At 45.7% G+C, this 17,024-nt stretch overlaps 1 protein-coding gene across 2 annotated transcripts; it reads left to right on the top strand.

The window, feature by feature from the left end:
- The first annotated feature begins 383 nt into the window (after positions 1 to 383).
- Positions 384 to 16,709, top strand: LSM11 (LSM11, U7 small nuclear RNA associated). Of its 2 annotated transcripts, XR_008843207.1 has the most exons (5): positions 384 to 891; positions 5,136 to 5,275; positions 5,962 to 6,045; positions 11,446 to 11,855; positions 16,505 to 16,709. XR_008843207.1 is itself a non-coding variant. In XM_056517358.1 (4 exons), the coding sequence occupies exons 1-4, from the start codon at positions 471 to 473 to the stop codon at positions 11,773 to 11,775; spliced, it is 975 nt and encodes a 324-aa protein (XP_056373333.1). In that variant the 5' UTR covers positions 384 to 470; the 3' UTR covers positions 11,776 to 12,371. The 2 variants fall into 2 exon arrangements, 1 of the variants encoding a protein (XP_056373333.1); XM_056517358.1 differs by lacking the exon at positions 16,505 to 16,709 and having other exon boundaries at positions 11,446 to 12,371.
- Positions 16,710 to 17,024: the final 315 nt, after the last annotated feature.

Below are 17,024 nucleotides of genomic sequence, written 5' to 3'. Positions count from 1 at the left end.
CATCCACTCCCCCTGTTACAGTCTATGGGCATCCACTCCCCCTGTTAAAGTCTATGGGCATCCACTACCCTGTTACAGTCTATGGGCATCCACTCCCCCTGTTAAAGTCTATGGGCATTCCACATTGTAATAAGAGGCTGGAGATTAATTTTTGGGGTGTTTCCCCCCTATTTCAGTGTTATACCGAGACAACTCTGCATCGGAAGCGAAATGTTATGATAAAGTTCCTTGTCTGTTCTAGACACCTGTAAATACACCAGTGTTTCCCAACCAGGGTGCCTCCAGCTGTTGCAAAACTACAACTCCCAGCATGCCCGGACAGCCGTTGGCTGTCCGGGCATGCTGGGAGTTGTAGTTTTGCAACAGCTGGAGACACCCTGGTTGGGAAACACTGATAAAAATGCACGTTGGCCAAATCTAATGTGGAGCGTTGGCGACATCTCGTGCCCATTTTGAGGTACTGCACCCACATGGAAATAAGGCGGCGGCGGGAAGCCGACACAGGAAAGGCCCCGGCCGCCTCGTCACGTGATGCCATGGCCCAGGAAGAGGACGAGGAGGCGGCGGCGTGCAGCCTGGATGTCACCTCGGAGGACTTCGACCCCCTGCTGGCCCTGTACTCCCCGACCACCCCGCTCCCCTTCCCGGACGTGCGCTGCTTCAACAACCTAGCCGAGTATGAGAGCTTCCTGCGGGGAGGAGGACGGGCGAGGGGCCGGGCACCGGGGGCGCCCAAGGCGGAGAAGAAGAAGGGACGGAAGCCGGCACCGGACCCGGAGCGTGTGGAGAGGCTGAAAAGGCTGATAGTACAACCGGAGGGGGAGACGGAGCACAAGGGACCGCCCCGGAGGAGCAGGAGGCCGCCCAAGAACGTGCTCACCCGCATGCCCTGTGAGTCTCCGAGCCGACACCAGGGGGCGCTCCAAGCCTGGGAAATGCTCAAGTGCAGCAGAGAGCCCTAACCTGCCTGCAGAACTACTACTCCCAGCATGGCCTATGCGGCTGTCAGGGCATCATGGGAGTCATAGTCTGCAACAGTTTAGTCATAGGCTGGGGAACAAGGTGCAGATTATCTGCTGGGACTTGTGGTTCTACTATTAACCTTTCACCTCTGATAAAATGCATGCATCATTTCCTTCTTCTTAATTATTATTTTTTAAATCGCTATTATTAAAGGGGTTATCCAGGAAAAAAAAAAAATTACATATCAACTGGCTCCAGAAAGTTAAACAGATTTGTAAATTACTTCTATAAAAAAAAATCTTAATCCTTTCAGTACTTATGAGCTTCTAAAGTTGAGTTGTTCTTTTCTGTCTAAGTGCTCTCTGATGACACGTGTCTCGGGAACCGCCCAGTTTAGAAGCAAATCCCCATAGCAAACCTCTTCTAAACTGGGTGTTTCCCGAGACACGTGTCATCAGAGAGCACTTAGACAGAAAAGAACAACTCAACTTCAGAAGCTCATAAGTACTGAAAGGATTAAGATTTTTTTTAATAGAAGTGATTTACAAATCTGTTTAACTTTCTGGAGCCAGTTGATGTAGATATATAAGATTTTTCCTGGAATACCCCTTTAATAGTAAAAATAATAATTAACTTTTATTTATTTTTCTAATACGATTTTGGGCGGGGGGGGGGGGGTAACATCCATTATATTCAATAAGGAAAGAAGTAAAAGTTGCATCAGGTACAAAACAAGCTGAACAGGAAAAGTCGCGTAGCGGTTTAACCCATTCGCTCTTGTAGGATTGCAATAACATTGCATGGATCTACAGAGCCATATGGTATCACAGCCCAAATTTAGATTAAACTATTAAACTTTAAATTTTTTTTTCATAAAAATTTTTTTTTGCAAAAACAGCACCACTCCTGTCCACAGGTCGAGCGTAGTACTGCAGCTCAGTCCCATTCACTTCAATAGAGCCGAGCTGCAATACCAGACACGACCTTTTGGCGGGGCTAGTGCTGTTTTTTTTATTTTATTTTTTTTGCAAGAAAGAAGCAGCAAGACTGGACAACCCCCTGGCTTGTTTGGTGGCAGAAAAATCTGCTTTTTTTTTTTTTTGTGTATACAGCTCTGGTGCTGAGTGACGTGTCTCCACGGTTACAGACAACAACCGAAAGTCCGATCCTGCGGTCACGCGTCCCCTGCTAGCATACGTATGGTGGGGTCCTCTGACTTGCTATAGGGTTGTCCCACCAACAACACCGAATAGAGGAGAAGTGTAAGATCATGTAGGGTCGGACTTATGGGACCACTACCCATCTCAAAATTAGGCATCACCTTGCGTTTAGCATCGATTCTTTTGTCTATGACTGTGTTTCCCAATCAGGGGGCCTCCAGCGGTTGCACAACTACAACTCCCAGCATGTCCGGACAGCCTTGGAGTATGAGTAAGGGTGTCAAATGCACTCGAAATGTGTCACTTGTAGTTTTGCAACAGCTGGAGGCACACTGCTTGGGAATCACTGCTTTGGAGTATGAGTAAGGGTTTCAAATGCACTCGAAATGTGTCACTTGTAGTTTTGCAACAGCTGGAGGCACACTGCTTGGGAATCGCTGCTTTGGAGCATGAGTAAGGGTGTCAAATGCACTCGAAATGTGTCACTTGTAGTTTTGCAACAGCTGGAGGCACACTGCTTGGGAATCACTGCTTTGGAGTATGAGTAAGGGTATTTAAATGCACTTGAAACGTGTCACTTGTAGTTTTGCAACAGCTGGAGGCACACTGCTTGGGAATCACTGCTTTGGAGTATGAGTAAGGGTGTCAAATGCAGTCGAAACTTTTGTCTATGACTGTGTTTCCCAACCAGGGTGCCTCCAGCTGTTGCAAAACTACAACTCCCAGCATGTCCGGACAGCCTTGGAGTATGAGTAAGGGTTTCAAATGCACTTGAAACGTGTCACTTGTAGTTTTGCAACAGCTGGAGGCACACTGCTTGGGAATCACTGCTTTGTAGTATGAGTAAGGGTGTCAAATGCAGTCGAAACTTTTGTCTATGACTGTGTTTCCCAACCAGGGTGCCTCCAGCTGTTGCAAAACTACAACTCCCAGCATGCCCGGACAGCCTTTGGCTGTCCGGGCATGCTGGGAGTTGTAGTTTGGCAACAGCTGGAGGCACCCTGGTTGGCAAACACTAGTCTATAATAGTATCCGTTTTTGTTGCCTGGCTGAATACAGCAGCAGACCGCGATTTTCAGCATGGGGGAAAAAAAAAACTATAAGGTCCGAAATAAATAGGGCAGCCTTTTTTGTTTGTTTTGTTTGTTTTGTTTTTTTTGTTTTTTTTTACTGTACGAAGAAGTAGGATGGAAAACGCACTCACCACTTTCTTGATAGGATGAATCAATTCTTTATTGCAGCACGTAGTTCATAAAATCATCAGGTACAAACTTGCACAGGGACCTCTAGATGGACACCTGCAGGGGGCGGCAACTAGTTTTGCGCACGTAGGCGCTTCCTTTTTTTTTTTTTTTGCTCTCCCAGAATGCATTTTTTTTTCCCAATAGTGGGTTGTAATATTGTTTATTTTTTCAGGTTTTTTTTTTTTTTTTTCCATGCAGTTTTTTTCCTCACTGTATGTTTTTTATTAGAAGTCATGTGATTTTTTTTTTTTTTTAAATTTTTTTTATCGTGTGACTGAAGAATTTCTATCGAGAAATTGGTGGTTAAAAAAAAACTCCAATGTTAAACCCACGTTGCATTTTTCCTGGCAATTTTTTTTTTCTTCCATGGAAGTCCTAAATATCCTGAAAATTTTTTTTTTTTTTTTTTAATTTGTTTTAATGGTGATTTAAAATTTTTTTTTTATTTGTTTTATTATTATTATTATTATTATGATTATTTTATTTATTAGTGCCACCAAGTCATAAAACACCAATAAAGAGTCAATTTAGTGTTTCATATTAAAATTTTTGACTCACAGCTACTATTTCTCCTCTAGTTTTTGGCCAAAAAAATTTGGTGTTTTTATTTTATTTTTATTTTATTTTCCCCAATAGTGGGCTGTAGTATTGTTTTTTTTATTTTTTCCATTCACTTTTTTTTCCCCTGCATGTTTTTTTTTATTAGAAGTCATGGGATTTTTTTTTCATCATGTGACTGAAGAATTTCTATAGAGAAATTGGGGGGTAAAAAATAGATAAATAATAAAACTCCAAAGTTAAAGCGTTTTTCTTGGCAATTTTTTTTTTTTCCCCCAGTGGAAGTCTAAATTCCCTGAAAAATATGATTTTTCTTATTTATTTATTTGTTTTAATGGCGATTTTTTTTATTTTTATTTTATTTTTGTTCTATTATTATTATTATTATTATTTTATTTATTAGTGCCACCAAGCCATAAAACGCCAATGAAGAGTCGGTTTAGTGTTTCATATTAAAATTTTTGACTCACAGTTACAATTCCACCTCTGTATTTTTTGACCCAAAAATGTCAATGCAGCAAATTTGGTGTTTTTATTTTTTTATTGTTTTGTTTGTTGCATATTTGGCAAAAAACAAACAAACAAGTGCAATTGGGGTAAATGTGTAGATTTTACCTTTGGTGCAGATTTAAAGGGGTACTCCCGTGGAAAACTTTTTTATTTTTTTTTAATCAACTGGTGCCAGAAAGTTAAACAGATTTGTAAATGACTTCTATTAAAAAATCTTAATCCTTCCAGTACTTATCAGGTGCTGTATGTTCCACGGGAAGTTCTTTTGCTTTTGAATTTCCTTTCTGTCTGACCACAGTGCTCTCTGCTGACACCTCTGTCCGTGTCAGGAACTGTCCAGAGTAGAAGCAAATCCCCCATAGCAAACCTCTCCTGCTCTGGACAGTTCCTGACATGGACAGAGGTGTCAGCAGAGAGAACTGTGGTCAGACAGAAAGGAAATTTCAAAAGAAATGAACTTCCTGTGGAGCATACAGCAGCTGATAAGTACTGGAAGGATTAAGATTTTTTAATAGAATTAATTTACAAATATTTTTAACTTTCTGGCACCAGTTGATTTTTTTTTTTTATGGGAGTACCCCTTTAACAACACATGGCTGTGGCAAACAAGCAGTCAGCCGTACTATGCAGGATGTGGGGTTTACCATCTGGGGGCGCTATTATGGTCAACTATAATGCAGTGTATACTTATGTCTTCCAGTGCACGAGGGCAGCCCGGTGGGACGTCTATACCGCTGCATACAGGAACGCCTGAAGGTCAACGTCCACATCCGCACGTTCAAGGGTCTGCGCGGCGTCTGCTCGGGATTTATCGTCGCCTTTGACAAGTGCTGGAACATGGTAACTATAGGCGTTAAAGGGGTACTCCGGTGGAAAACTTTTTATTTATTTATTTTTTAAATCAACTGGTGCCAGAAAGTTAAACAGATTTGAAAATTATTTCTATAAAAAAAATCTTAATCCTTCCAGTACTTATCAGCTGCTGAATACTACAGAGGAAATTATTTTCTTTTTGGAACACAGAGCTCTCTGCTGACATCACGAACACAGTCAGCAGAGAGCCCTGTGCTCGTGATGTCAGCAGAGAGCTCTGGGTTTTAAAAAGAAAATAATTTCCTCTGTAGTGTTCAGCAGCTGATAATTACTGGAAGGATTAAGATTTTTTTAATAGAAATCATTTACAAATCTGTTTAACTTTCTGGCACCAGTTGATTTAAAAAATAAAAAAATAAAATAAGTTTTCCACCGGAGTACTCCTTTAATCTTTTTCCTCCTCGCCTCTGCTTGTTCAAGATACTGTAGGAAACTGATCCAGTGTTCTGTCTAATTCAGTGTTTCCCAACCAGGGTGCCTCCAGCTGTTGCGAAACTACAACTCCCAGCATGCCCGGACAGCCTCCGGCTGTCCGGGCATGCTGGGAGTTGTAGTTTTGCAACAGCTGGAGGCACCCTGGTTGGGAAACACTGCTCTGACTTGTTTGCTGTGCTAAGATTGTTTCAATGGATCCTATTTCTTCATATTTTTAGGCAATGGTGGATGTGGATGAGACGTACAGAAAGCCGGTCCTCGGGAAAGCGTTCTACAATGAGCCGCAGCTGACTCTGACCCGGGTAACTTATGTTTATTTGACTCCTGTAAACTAAGCAGATCATGACCCTTCCCGGGGATCTCCATATATATACATTTAAAGGGGTAAAACACGAGGGGGGGGGGAAACTCGTCGGGATTAAAGGGGTACTCCCCTGGAATATTATTATTATAATTTTTTTTTTTTTTTTAATCAACTGGTGCCAGAAAGTTAAACAGATTTGTAAATGACTTCTATTCTATTCTATTCTAAAAAAAAATCTTAATCCTTCCAGTACTTATTAGCTGCTGAATATTACTGAGGAAATTATTTTCTTTTTGGAACAAAGAGCTCTCTGCTGACATCACGAGCACAGGGCTCTCTGCGGACATCTCTGTCCATTTTAGGAACTGTCCAGAGCAGCAAATGTTTTCTATGGGGATTTTCTCCTACTCTGGACAGTTCCTAAAATGGACGGAGATGTCGGCAGAGAGCACTGTGCTCGTGATGTCAGCAGAGAGCTCTTTGTTCCAAAAAGAAAAGAATTTCCTCTGTAATATTCAGCAGCTAATAAGTACTGGAAGGATTAAGATTTTTTAATAGAAGTAATTTACAAATCTGTTTAACTTTCTGGCACCATTTGATTTATATAAAAAAAATAAAAAATAAAAAGTTTTCCACCGGAGTATCCCTTTAATAGCTTTATGTAGAATTACGTTCTGGATGACAACCAGTATAGTCATGCCTTAAAGGGGTACTCCAGTGAAAAACATTTTTTTTTCATATTAACTGACTCCAGAAAGTTAAACATATTTTTAAATGACTTCTATTAAAAAAATCTTAATTCTTCCAGTACTTATCAGCTGCTGAAGTTGAGTTGTTATTTTTGGTCTGACCACAGTGCTCTCTGCTGTCACCTCTGTCTGTCTCAGGAACTGTCCAGAGCAGGAGCAAATCCCCATAGCAAACCGCTCCTGCTCTGGACAGTTCAGAGGTGTCAGCAGAGAGCACTGTGGTCAGACAGAAAAGAACAACTCAATTTCAGCAGCTGATAAGTACTGGAAGGATAAAGATTTAAAAAAAAAATTTTTTTTTTTTTTTTTTTTACTGGAATACCCTTTTAAATGTGCACTGTCATTTAGGAAAAACTTTACATGACAAAAGTTTGGATCGGCGGGTGTCTGTGTGTTCAGATCTCCACCAATCAGGCTGAGCTTGTTCTCTACTGGCTCTGTGTCACATGATCGAGACAAACTCGCCATGTAAGTCTATGAGAGTGTCCCAATCATGTGACAAAAGGGAGGCGGGAAGAGGAGCAGACGGCAGTGCAGACTTCTCCTGGCCCGTTCTCCTGACCAGCAGCCGTCTGAACACTCCGCCAAGTCAAAAGTTTTTCCTCGAGACAATTATTTTTTTAAACAGCAGCTATGGTATAACCAGGCAGGCTGGCTTTTCAGGAGTCCAAGAAAGCTGGGTGGCCATTTGACAGCACTATTGCCTTTGTAACATGAGAGAATACCCCTTTAAGATAGGGTTGTCTCATAAAGACTGTGAGGGAGATTTATCAAAACCCATGTAGAGGAAAAGTTGCTGAGTTGCCCATAGCAACCAATCAGATCGCTGCTTTCATTTCTCAGAGGCCTTTTTTTAAAAATGAAAGCAGCGATCTGATTGGTTGCTATGGGCAACTCAGCAACTTTTCCTCTGGGCAGGTTTTGATAAATCTCCCCCATAGTGCCTTATTATGGATTTGGGGGGTGGATTCAGGATCCATTCTTTGTCTATGAATGTGCTTCTCAACAAGGGGGCCTTCATCTGTTCTAGCATGCTGGGAGTTGTAGTTTTGCAACAGCTGGAGGCACCTTGGTTGGGAAACACTGCCATAGACTGTCCTTAAGTGAAAATAATGCAGAGTATGCAGTGTGTGTGTGTGTATGTGTGTGTGTATATACAGTGACCCCCCCGACCTACGATGGCCCCGACATACGATCATTTCCCCATACGATGGTCTCTCAGAGGCCATCGCATGTTGAAGGCAGCATCAACATACGATGCTTTTGTATGTCGGGGCCATCACATAAGCGGCTATCCGGCAGCGCAGACTGCTTCAGCTGCCACCGGATAGCAGTTTACGGTGCCCCGTGTGGTCCGCTGACGATCACTTACCTGTCCTCCGGGCTCCGGCGTGTCCTCTTCGGGATCCCCTGCATCGTCGGTGCTCTCCATCGTCGTCATCACGTCGCTGCGCACGCCGTCCCGTCATCCAATAGGAGCGGTGTGCATAGCGACGTGATGGCGGCGACGGAGAGCGAGGATGCCAGGGAAGCAGAGGCCTTGCCGGAGCGTCGGGGACACCCCAGGGTCGCGGTGACAGCGATGGACGGCGACATCCAGGGCAGCGGTGACGGTCTGGAGCGGCGGGGACACGTGAGTATAACCTCCAATACCAGTGGTCTTCAACCTACGGACCTCCAGATGTTGCAAACCTACAACACCCAGCATGCCCGGACAGCCAACGGCTGTCCGGGCATGCTGGGTGTTGTAGTTTTGCAATATCTGGAGGTCCGCAGGTTGTAGACCACTGTCCTAATAATACAAGTTAGTGAGGCAACCACAGAGTCAGTTTGGGTTACGTTGCAGTTTGGTAACCGTGCAGTAACTCGTGTAGGTGTGATATATAGACCACCTGGCCAAGTTAAAGAAGTAGATGATCTACTAGTTGAAGAAATATCTAAAATGACAATGAAAGGGGAAGTTATCATTATGGGAGACTTCAATCTTCCGGATATAAACTGGAAAACCAAAATAGCAAGTTCTGCCAGGAGTACAAATATTCTAAATTCCGTACTGGGATTATCTCTACAACAAGTGGTTGAGGAGCCAACCCGGAGGGAGGCCATTTTGGATTTGGTATTCACAAATGGGGATTTGGTATATGATGTTACTGTTGGTGGAAGTTTGGGATCTAGTGATCACCAGTCAGTGTGGTTTAATATAAAAACAGTGAAGGAGTAACACCACACAAAAACAAAAGTTTTAGATTTTAGAAAAACAGACTTTTCAAAAATGAGATTAGTCATAAATGAGTCCCTATCAGACTGGAACAAATTACATGGAGTTCAGGAGAAATGGGACTACTTAAAAGACGCTTTATTGAAGGCAACAGAAAATTGCACTAGACTTGTCAATAAAAGCAGAAAAAGGAAGAGACCACTGTGGTACTCAGCAGAATTGGCCAAAATCATAAAAAAAACTAAAAACTAGCATTTAGTAATTATAAAACATACCCAGAGCAATGAAGATAGGGAAATCTACAAGACTAGGCAGAAAGAGGCCAAGCAAGTTATAAGAACTTCTAAAGCACAGGCAGAAGAAAAACTAACTCAGTCTGTGAAAAAAGGGGATAAGACATTCTTCAGATATATAAGTGAAAAAAGGAAATCAAAACAAGGAATAACTAAATTAAAAAACAAAGGAAGGAAGGTATGTAGAAGAGAATAAGGGGCTAGCCGACTGCCTTAATGAATACTTCTGTTCAGTTTTTACAGAAGAAAAAGGACCTCCATTAGAGAGGAAAACTAAGGAATTGTTTGATGCATGTGTCTTTACAGAGGAAGAGGTTCTACGTTTGCTTTCTAAAGTGAAGACAAATAAATCACAGGGGCCTGATGGGATACACCCAAAATTATTAAAAGAGTCTAGTGGTGAGCTAGCAAAACCGTTAGATTTATTTAACCAATCAATGGTAACAGGAGCCGTCCCGGAAGATTGGAAATTAGGAAATGTTGTGCCCATTCATAAGAAAGGTAGTAAGGAGGAATCAAGCAACTATAGGCCAGTAAGTCTGACATCAATAGTGGGGAAATTAATGGAATTACTAATGGATACTAATGGATAGGATTGTGGAACATCTAAAATCCCATGGATTTCAAGATGAAAAACATGGGTTTACTTCAGGGAGATCATGTCAAACAAATCTTATTGATTTTTTTTTGACTGGGTGACTAAAATAATAGATGGCGGAGGGGCAGTAGACATCGCATATCTAGATTTTAGTAAGGCTTTTGACACTGTCCCACATAGAAGACTTCTCAATAAACTACAGTCATTGAGCTTGGACTCCAATATTGTTGAGTGGATTAGGCAGTGGCTGAGTAACAGACAACAGAGGGTTGTAGTCAATGGAGAATATTCAGAGCAAGGTCTTGTCACCAGTGGGGACCTCAGGGATCTGTACTGGGACCAACATTGTTTAATATCTTCATTAGTGATATTACAGAAGGTCTCGATGGTAAGATATTGGCCTTTTTGCTGATGACACAAAGATATGTAACAGGGTCGATGTTCCTGGAGGGATCCGCCAATTGGAAAAGGATTTAGGCAAACTAGAAGAATGGTCAGAACTCTGGACACTGAAATTTTATGTGGATAAGTGCAAGATAATGCACCTGGGGCATAAAAACCCTCAGGCAGAATATAGAATATTTGACACAGTCCTGACCTCAGTATCTGAGGAGAGGGATTTAGGAGTAATTATTTCAGAAGACTTAAAGGTAGGAAGACAATGTAATAGAGCAGCAGGAAACGCCAGCAGGATGCTTGGATGTATAGGGAGAGGTATAAGCAGTAGAATCAGAGAAGTGCTCATGCCGCTGTACAGAACACTGGTGAGACCTCACTTGGAGTATTGTGTGCAGTACTGGAGGCCGTATCACCAGAAGGATATAGATACTCTAGAGCGAGTTCAAAGAAGATACTAAACTAGTACATGGATTGCAGGATAAAACTTATCAGGAAAGGCTAAAGGACCTTAACATGTATAGAAGAAAGAAGAGACAGAGGGGATATGATAGAGACTTTTATATACATAAAGGGAATCAACATGGTAAAGGAGGAGAGGAGATTTTAAATAAGAAAAACTACCACAAGAGGACATAGTTTTAAATTAGAGGGACAAAGGTTTAAAAGTAATATCAGGAAGTATTACTTTACTGAGAGAGTAGTGGATGCATGGAATAGCTTCCTGCAGATGTGGTCGCTGCAAATACAGTGAAGGAGTGTAAACATGCATGGGATAAGTATAAGGCTATCCTTCATATAAGATAGGGCCAGGGACTATTGATAGGATTCAGATTATTGGGCAGACTAGATGGGCCAATTGGTTCTTATCTGCCGACACATTCTATGTTTCTATACTTTACATTGCACGGATCCCTCAACATACGATGGTTTCAACAAACGATGGTTTCAACACCATTGGGAACCCCCGCGATCTCTCCTGTAGCACCCCACCCCCTCATGACATCAACCCCTCAATGCAAGTTTATGGAAGGGGGCGTGGCAACGCGATCAGACATCTTACCCCCTTTCCTTTGGATAGGGGATAAGATGTCTAGGGACGGAGTACCCTTTTAATCATGATTCCATTTATTCCATTTTACAGCTATTTGACAGACTGAAGCTTCAGGAGTCGGGAGACCGGTCCTCTACAGAAGCGCACAGCGCCGCATCACAGAGACTAGAGCCTCCACCTACAAGGACGCAGCGCGGCGGAGAAGACAAGTCCCGCTCCACCAGCAGGGAGCGTAGGAAAACTTCTCAGCAGTCCAGACAGGACATCAGCGACCAGACTCAAAGACAAAAGGGCGCCATGCCCAAACGACGGACTAGACGACGCAAGGAGAAGATCGACTATCAGCAGGTGTTCACACGGCACATGAAGCAGGTGTTTATTAGAGGAGAGAGCGTCCTACTAGTGCATGTCCCTGAATGAGACGGCCGAGCGAGAAGACACGGACTGCGGGGAACAATTGGAGGAGGTTTTCTTTGGCAGTTTTATGCCATAGACCTCAGGTAACTAAATGACTTGTGAAGTATTTATGGTGGAAATAAAGCAGTAATAAATGCAGTCATGTGACTATGTCCGGTCATGTGACTGTATGTCCTGTGTAAGATTGTGTCTATTGACTGAAAATGCTTCCACCTTTTTAAATTATTTATTTTAGGGTTGAGGATGCTTCTGTGTGATCTGTTTCTTTAGAACAGTGTTTTCCAACCAGGGTGCCTCCAGCTGTTGCAAAAATACAACTCCCAGCATGCCCAGACAGCAGCCACTGCGTTGATTTCCCCAGTAGTCATAGCAGACCCACCTGACTCTTTTTCTATAATCACTGCAGATTCTTCAGACACTTTCCCAGTAGTCATGGCAGGTCTTCTCAGCACTTCTTCAGGCCTCCCACCAGCTTCTTAGTAGTCACAATTCTCACCTACCATTTCCCCAGTAGTCACAGCATACAATTCACTAATTTCCCCAGTAGTCACAGCGCACACTCCCACCATTCCCCCAGTAATGACAGCGCACACTCCCACCATTCCCCCAGTAATGACAGCGCACACTCCCACCATTCCCCCAGTAATGACAGCGCACACTCCCACCATTCCCCCAGTAATGACAGCGACACTCCCACCATTCCCCCAGTAGTCACAGCGCACACTCCCACCATTCCCCCAGTAATGACAGCGCACACTCCCACCATTCCCCCAGTAATGACAGCGCACACTCCCACCATTCCCCCAGTAATGACAGCGCACACTCCCACCATTCCCCCAGTAATCCCAGTGCACATTCCCCCAGTAATGACAGCGCACACTCCCACCATTCCCCCAGTAATCCCAGTGCACATTCCCCCAGTAATGACAGCGCACACTCCCACCATTCCCCCAGTAATGACAGCGCACACTCCCACCATTCCCCCAGTAATGACAGCGCACACTCCCACCATTCCCCCAGTAGTCACAGCGCACACTCCCACCATTCCCCCAGTAATCCCAGTGCACATTCCCCCAGTAATGACAGCGCACACTCCCACCATTCCCCCAGTAATGACAGCGCACACTCCCACCATTCCCCCAGTAATGACAGCGACACTCCCACCATTCCCCCAGTAATGACAGCGACACTCCCACCATTCCCCCAGTAGTCACAGCGCACACTCCCACCATTCCCCCAGTAATGACAGCGCACACTCCCACCATTCCCCCAGTAGTCACAGCGCACACTCCCACCATTCCCCCAGTAATGACAGCGCACACTCCCACCATTCCCCCAGTAATGACAGCGCACACTCCCACCATTCCCCCAGTAGTCACAGCGCACACTCCCACCATTCCCCCAGTAATCCCAGCGCACACTCCCACCATTCCCCCAGTAATGACAGCGCACACTCCCACCATTCCCCCAGTAATCCCAGCGCACACTCCCACCATTCCCCCAGTAATCCCAGCGCACACTCCCACCATTCCCCCAGTAGTCAAAGCGCACACTCCCACCATTCCCCCAGTAGTCAAAGCGCACACTCCCACCATTCCCCCAGTAGTCAAAGCGCACACTCCCACCATTCCCCCAGTAATGACAGCGCACCCCCCCACCATTCCCCCAGTAATGACAGCGCACACCCCCACCATTCCCCCAGTAATGACAGCGCACACTCCCACCATTCCCCCAGTAATCCCAGCGCACACTCCCACCATTCCCCCAGTAGTCAAAGCGCACACTCCCACCATTCCCCCAGTAGTCAAAGCGCACACGCCCACCATTCCCCCAGTAGTCAAAGCGCACACTCCCACCATTCCCCCAGTAGTCACAGCGCACCCCCCCACCATTCCTCCAGTAATGACAGCGCACACTCCCACCATTCCCCCAGTAATGACAGCGCACACTCCCACCATTCCTCCAGTAATGACAGCGCACACCCCCACCATTCCCCCAGTAATGACAGCGCACACTCCCACCATTCCCCCAGTAATGACAGCGCACACTCCCACCACTCCCCCAGTAATGACAGCGCACACTCCCACCATTCCCCCAGTAATGACAGCGCACACTCCCACCATTCCCCCATTAATGACAGCGCACACTCCCACCATTCCCCCAGTAATGACAGCGCACACTCCCACCATTCCCCCATTAATGACAGCGCACACTCCCACCACTCCCCCAGTAATGACAGCGCACACTCCCACCATTCCCCCAGTAATGACAGCGCACACTCCCACCATTCCTCCAGTAATGACAGCGCACACCCCCACCATTCCCCCAGTAATGACAGCGCACACCCCCACCATTCCCCCAGTAATGACAGCGCACACCCCCACCATTCCCCCAGTAATGACAGCGCACACTCCCACCATTCCCCCAGTAATGACAGCGCACACTCCCACCATTCCCCCAGTAATGACAGCGCACACTCCCACCATTCCCCCAGTAATGACAGCGCACACTCCCACCATTCCCCCAGTAATGACAGCGCACACTCCCACCATTCCCCCAGTAATGACAGCGCACACTCCCACCATTCCCCCAGTAATGACAGCGCACACTCCCACCATTCCCCCAGTAATGACAGCGCACACTCCCACCATTCCCCCAGTAATGACAGCGCACACCCCCACCATTCCCCCAGTAATGACAGCGCACACTCCCACCATTCCCCCAGTAATGACAGCGCACACTCCCACCATTCCCCCAGTAATGACAGCGCACACTCCCACCATTCCCCCAGTAATGACAGCGCACACTCCCACCATTCCCCCAGTAATGACAGCGCACACTCCCACCATTCCCCCAGTAATGACAGCGCACACTCCCACCATTCCCCCAGTAATGACAGCGCACACTCCCACCATTCCCCCAGTAATGACAGCGCACACTCCCACCATTCCCCCAGTAATGACAGCGCACACTCCCACCATTCCCCCAGTAATGACAGCGCACACTCCCACCATTCCCCCAGTAATGACAGCGCACACTCCCACCATTCCCCCAGTAATGACAGCGCACACTCCCACCATTCCCCCAGTAATGACAGCGCACACTCCCACCATTCCCCCAGTAATGACAGCGCACACTCCCACCATTCCCCCAGTAATGACAGCGCACACTCCTACCATTCCCCCAGTAATGACAGCGCACACTCCCACCATTCCCCCAGTAATGACAGCGCACACTCCCACCATTCCCCCAGTAATGACAGCGCACACTCCCACCATTCCCCCAGTAATGACAGCGCACACTCCCACCATTCCCCCAGTAATGACAGCGCACACTCCCACCATTCCCCCAGTAATGACAGCGCACACTCCCACCATTCCCCCAGTAATGACAGCGCACACTCCCACCATTCCCCCAGTAATGACAGCGCACACTCCCACCATTCCCCCAGTAATGACAGCGCACACTCCCACCATTCCCCCAGTAATGACAGCGCACACTCCCACCATTCCCCCAGTAATGACAGCGCACACTCCCACCATTCCCCCAGTAATGACAGCGCACACTCCCACCATTCCCCCAGTAATGACAGCGCACACTCCCACCATTCCCCCAGTAATGACAGCGCACACTCCCACCATTCCCCCAGTAATGACAGCGCACACTCCCACCATTCCCCCAGTAATGACAGCGCACACTCCCACCATTCCCCCAGTAATGACAGCGCACACTCCTACCATTCCCCCAGTAATGACAGCGCACACTCCCACCACTCCCCCAGTAATGACAGCGCACACTCCCACCATTCCCCCAGTAATGACAGCGCACACTCCCACCATTCCCCCATTAATGACAGCGCACACTCCCACCATTCCCCCAGTAATGACAGCGCACACTCCCACCATTCCCCCAGTAATGACAGCGCACACTCCCACCACTCCCCCATTAATGACAGCGCACACTCCCACCACTCCCCCAGAAATGACAGCGCACACTCCCACCGTTCCCCCAGTAATGACAGCGCACACTCCCACCGTTCCCCCAGTAACGACAGCGCACACTCCCACCGTTCCCCCAGTAACGACAGCGCACACTCCCACCACTCCCTCAGTAATCACAGCGCACACTCCCACAACTTTTTTCATCCCATCTTGCAATTTCCCAGCAGTCACAGCAGGCCTCTCCAGTGTATGGGGGGCACAAGAAGCCTCACATTACTGCACATGACAACCACATGTAGATAGATTTTTGCCCCATATACAATTTTCCCACCGGACCTAAAACAAGGGTATACAACGGCTTTAGGTCCGGTTAGAGACACTCCTACACTACAGACGTAGTGTGAACCGGCCTTTAGTGTATTCACATTGCTTTATGGTCTTCCACTTTTAAGATAGGGTTTGGATGATCATACGTTCACTAGTATCTTAAAGAGGTTGTCGAGGAATAGAAAAACAGAGCTAATTTCTTTCAAAAATGGTTCCTTGTCTGTCTCCAAGTTGGGTGTGGTTCAACAGCTCAGTTCCATTGAAGTGAATGGAGCCAAGTTGTAATACCACACGCAACCTGGAGACAGACGGCGAGCGGTTTTTGAAAGAAATTAGCTTTGTTTTTCTATTACTGGAGAACCCCTTTAATTTCCATCTTGAAGATCTGTATTGGAAACCAATGCTGGAGTATTAGGTGCCAGATTAAAGAAATGTTACTGTATAATGTGACTGTTCTCCTATAGGCCTCTGTATGACGTGTAGATCTGCGGAGGGTCCTATACTTCAAGGTGGATGTCTGTCTGCTATAAAGTAACCAGGCAGCAGATGTTCGGCACCGTCCTCATGAAGCCAACAATGCTCTACGGATCGTGACTGTCCCATAGATGCCTCCTGTGGATATTTAAAAGATTTTTTTTTTTTTGCTACATAAAAAGACAGAATAAATAAAAAATTTGTCAGATGTATTTACATTGAGACTCTTCCTATTTTGTCTCTCAGCCTTTAAAGGGTTACTCCCGTGGAAATTTTTTTTTTTAAATCGACTGGTGCCAGAAAGTTAAACAGATTTGTAAATTATTTCTATTAAAAATTCTTAATCCTTCAAGTACTTATTAGCTGCTGAATACTACAGAGGAAATTTGTTTCTTTTTGGAACACAGAGCTCTCTGCTGACATCACGAGCACAGTGCTCTCTACTGACATCTCTGTCCATTTTAGGAACTGACCAGAGCAGCATTTGTTTAGCTATGGGGATTTTCTCCT

Source organism: Hyla sarda, chromosome 4 (genome assembly GCF_029499605.1).
Source record: "Hyla sarda isolate aHylSar1 chromosome 4, aHylSar1.hap1, whole genome shotgun sequence".
Classification (NCBI taxonomy): Eukaryota; Metazoa; Chordata; class Amphibia; order Anura; family Hylidae; genus Hyla; species Hyla sarda.
This window is presented reverse-complemented; position numbering and strand designations above follow the sequence as displayed.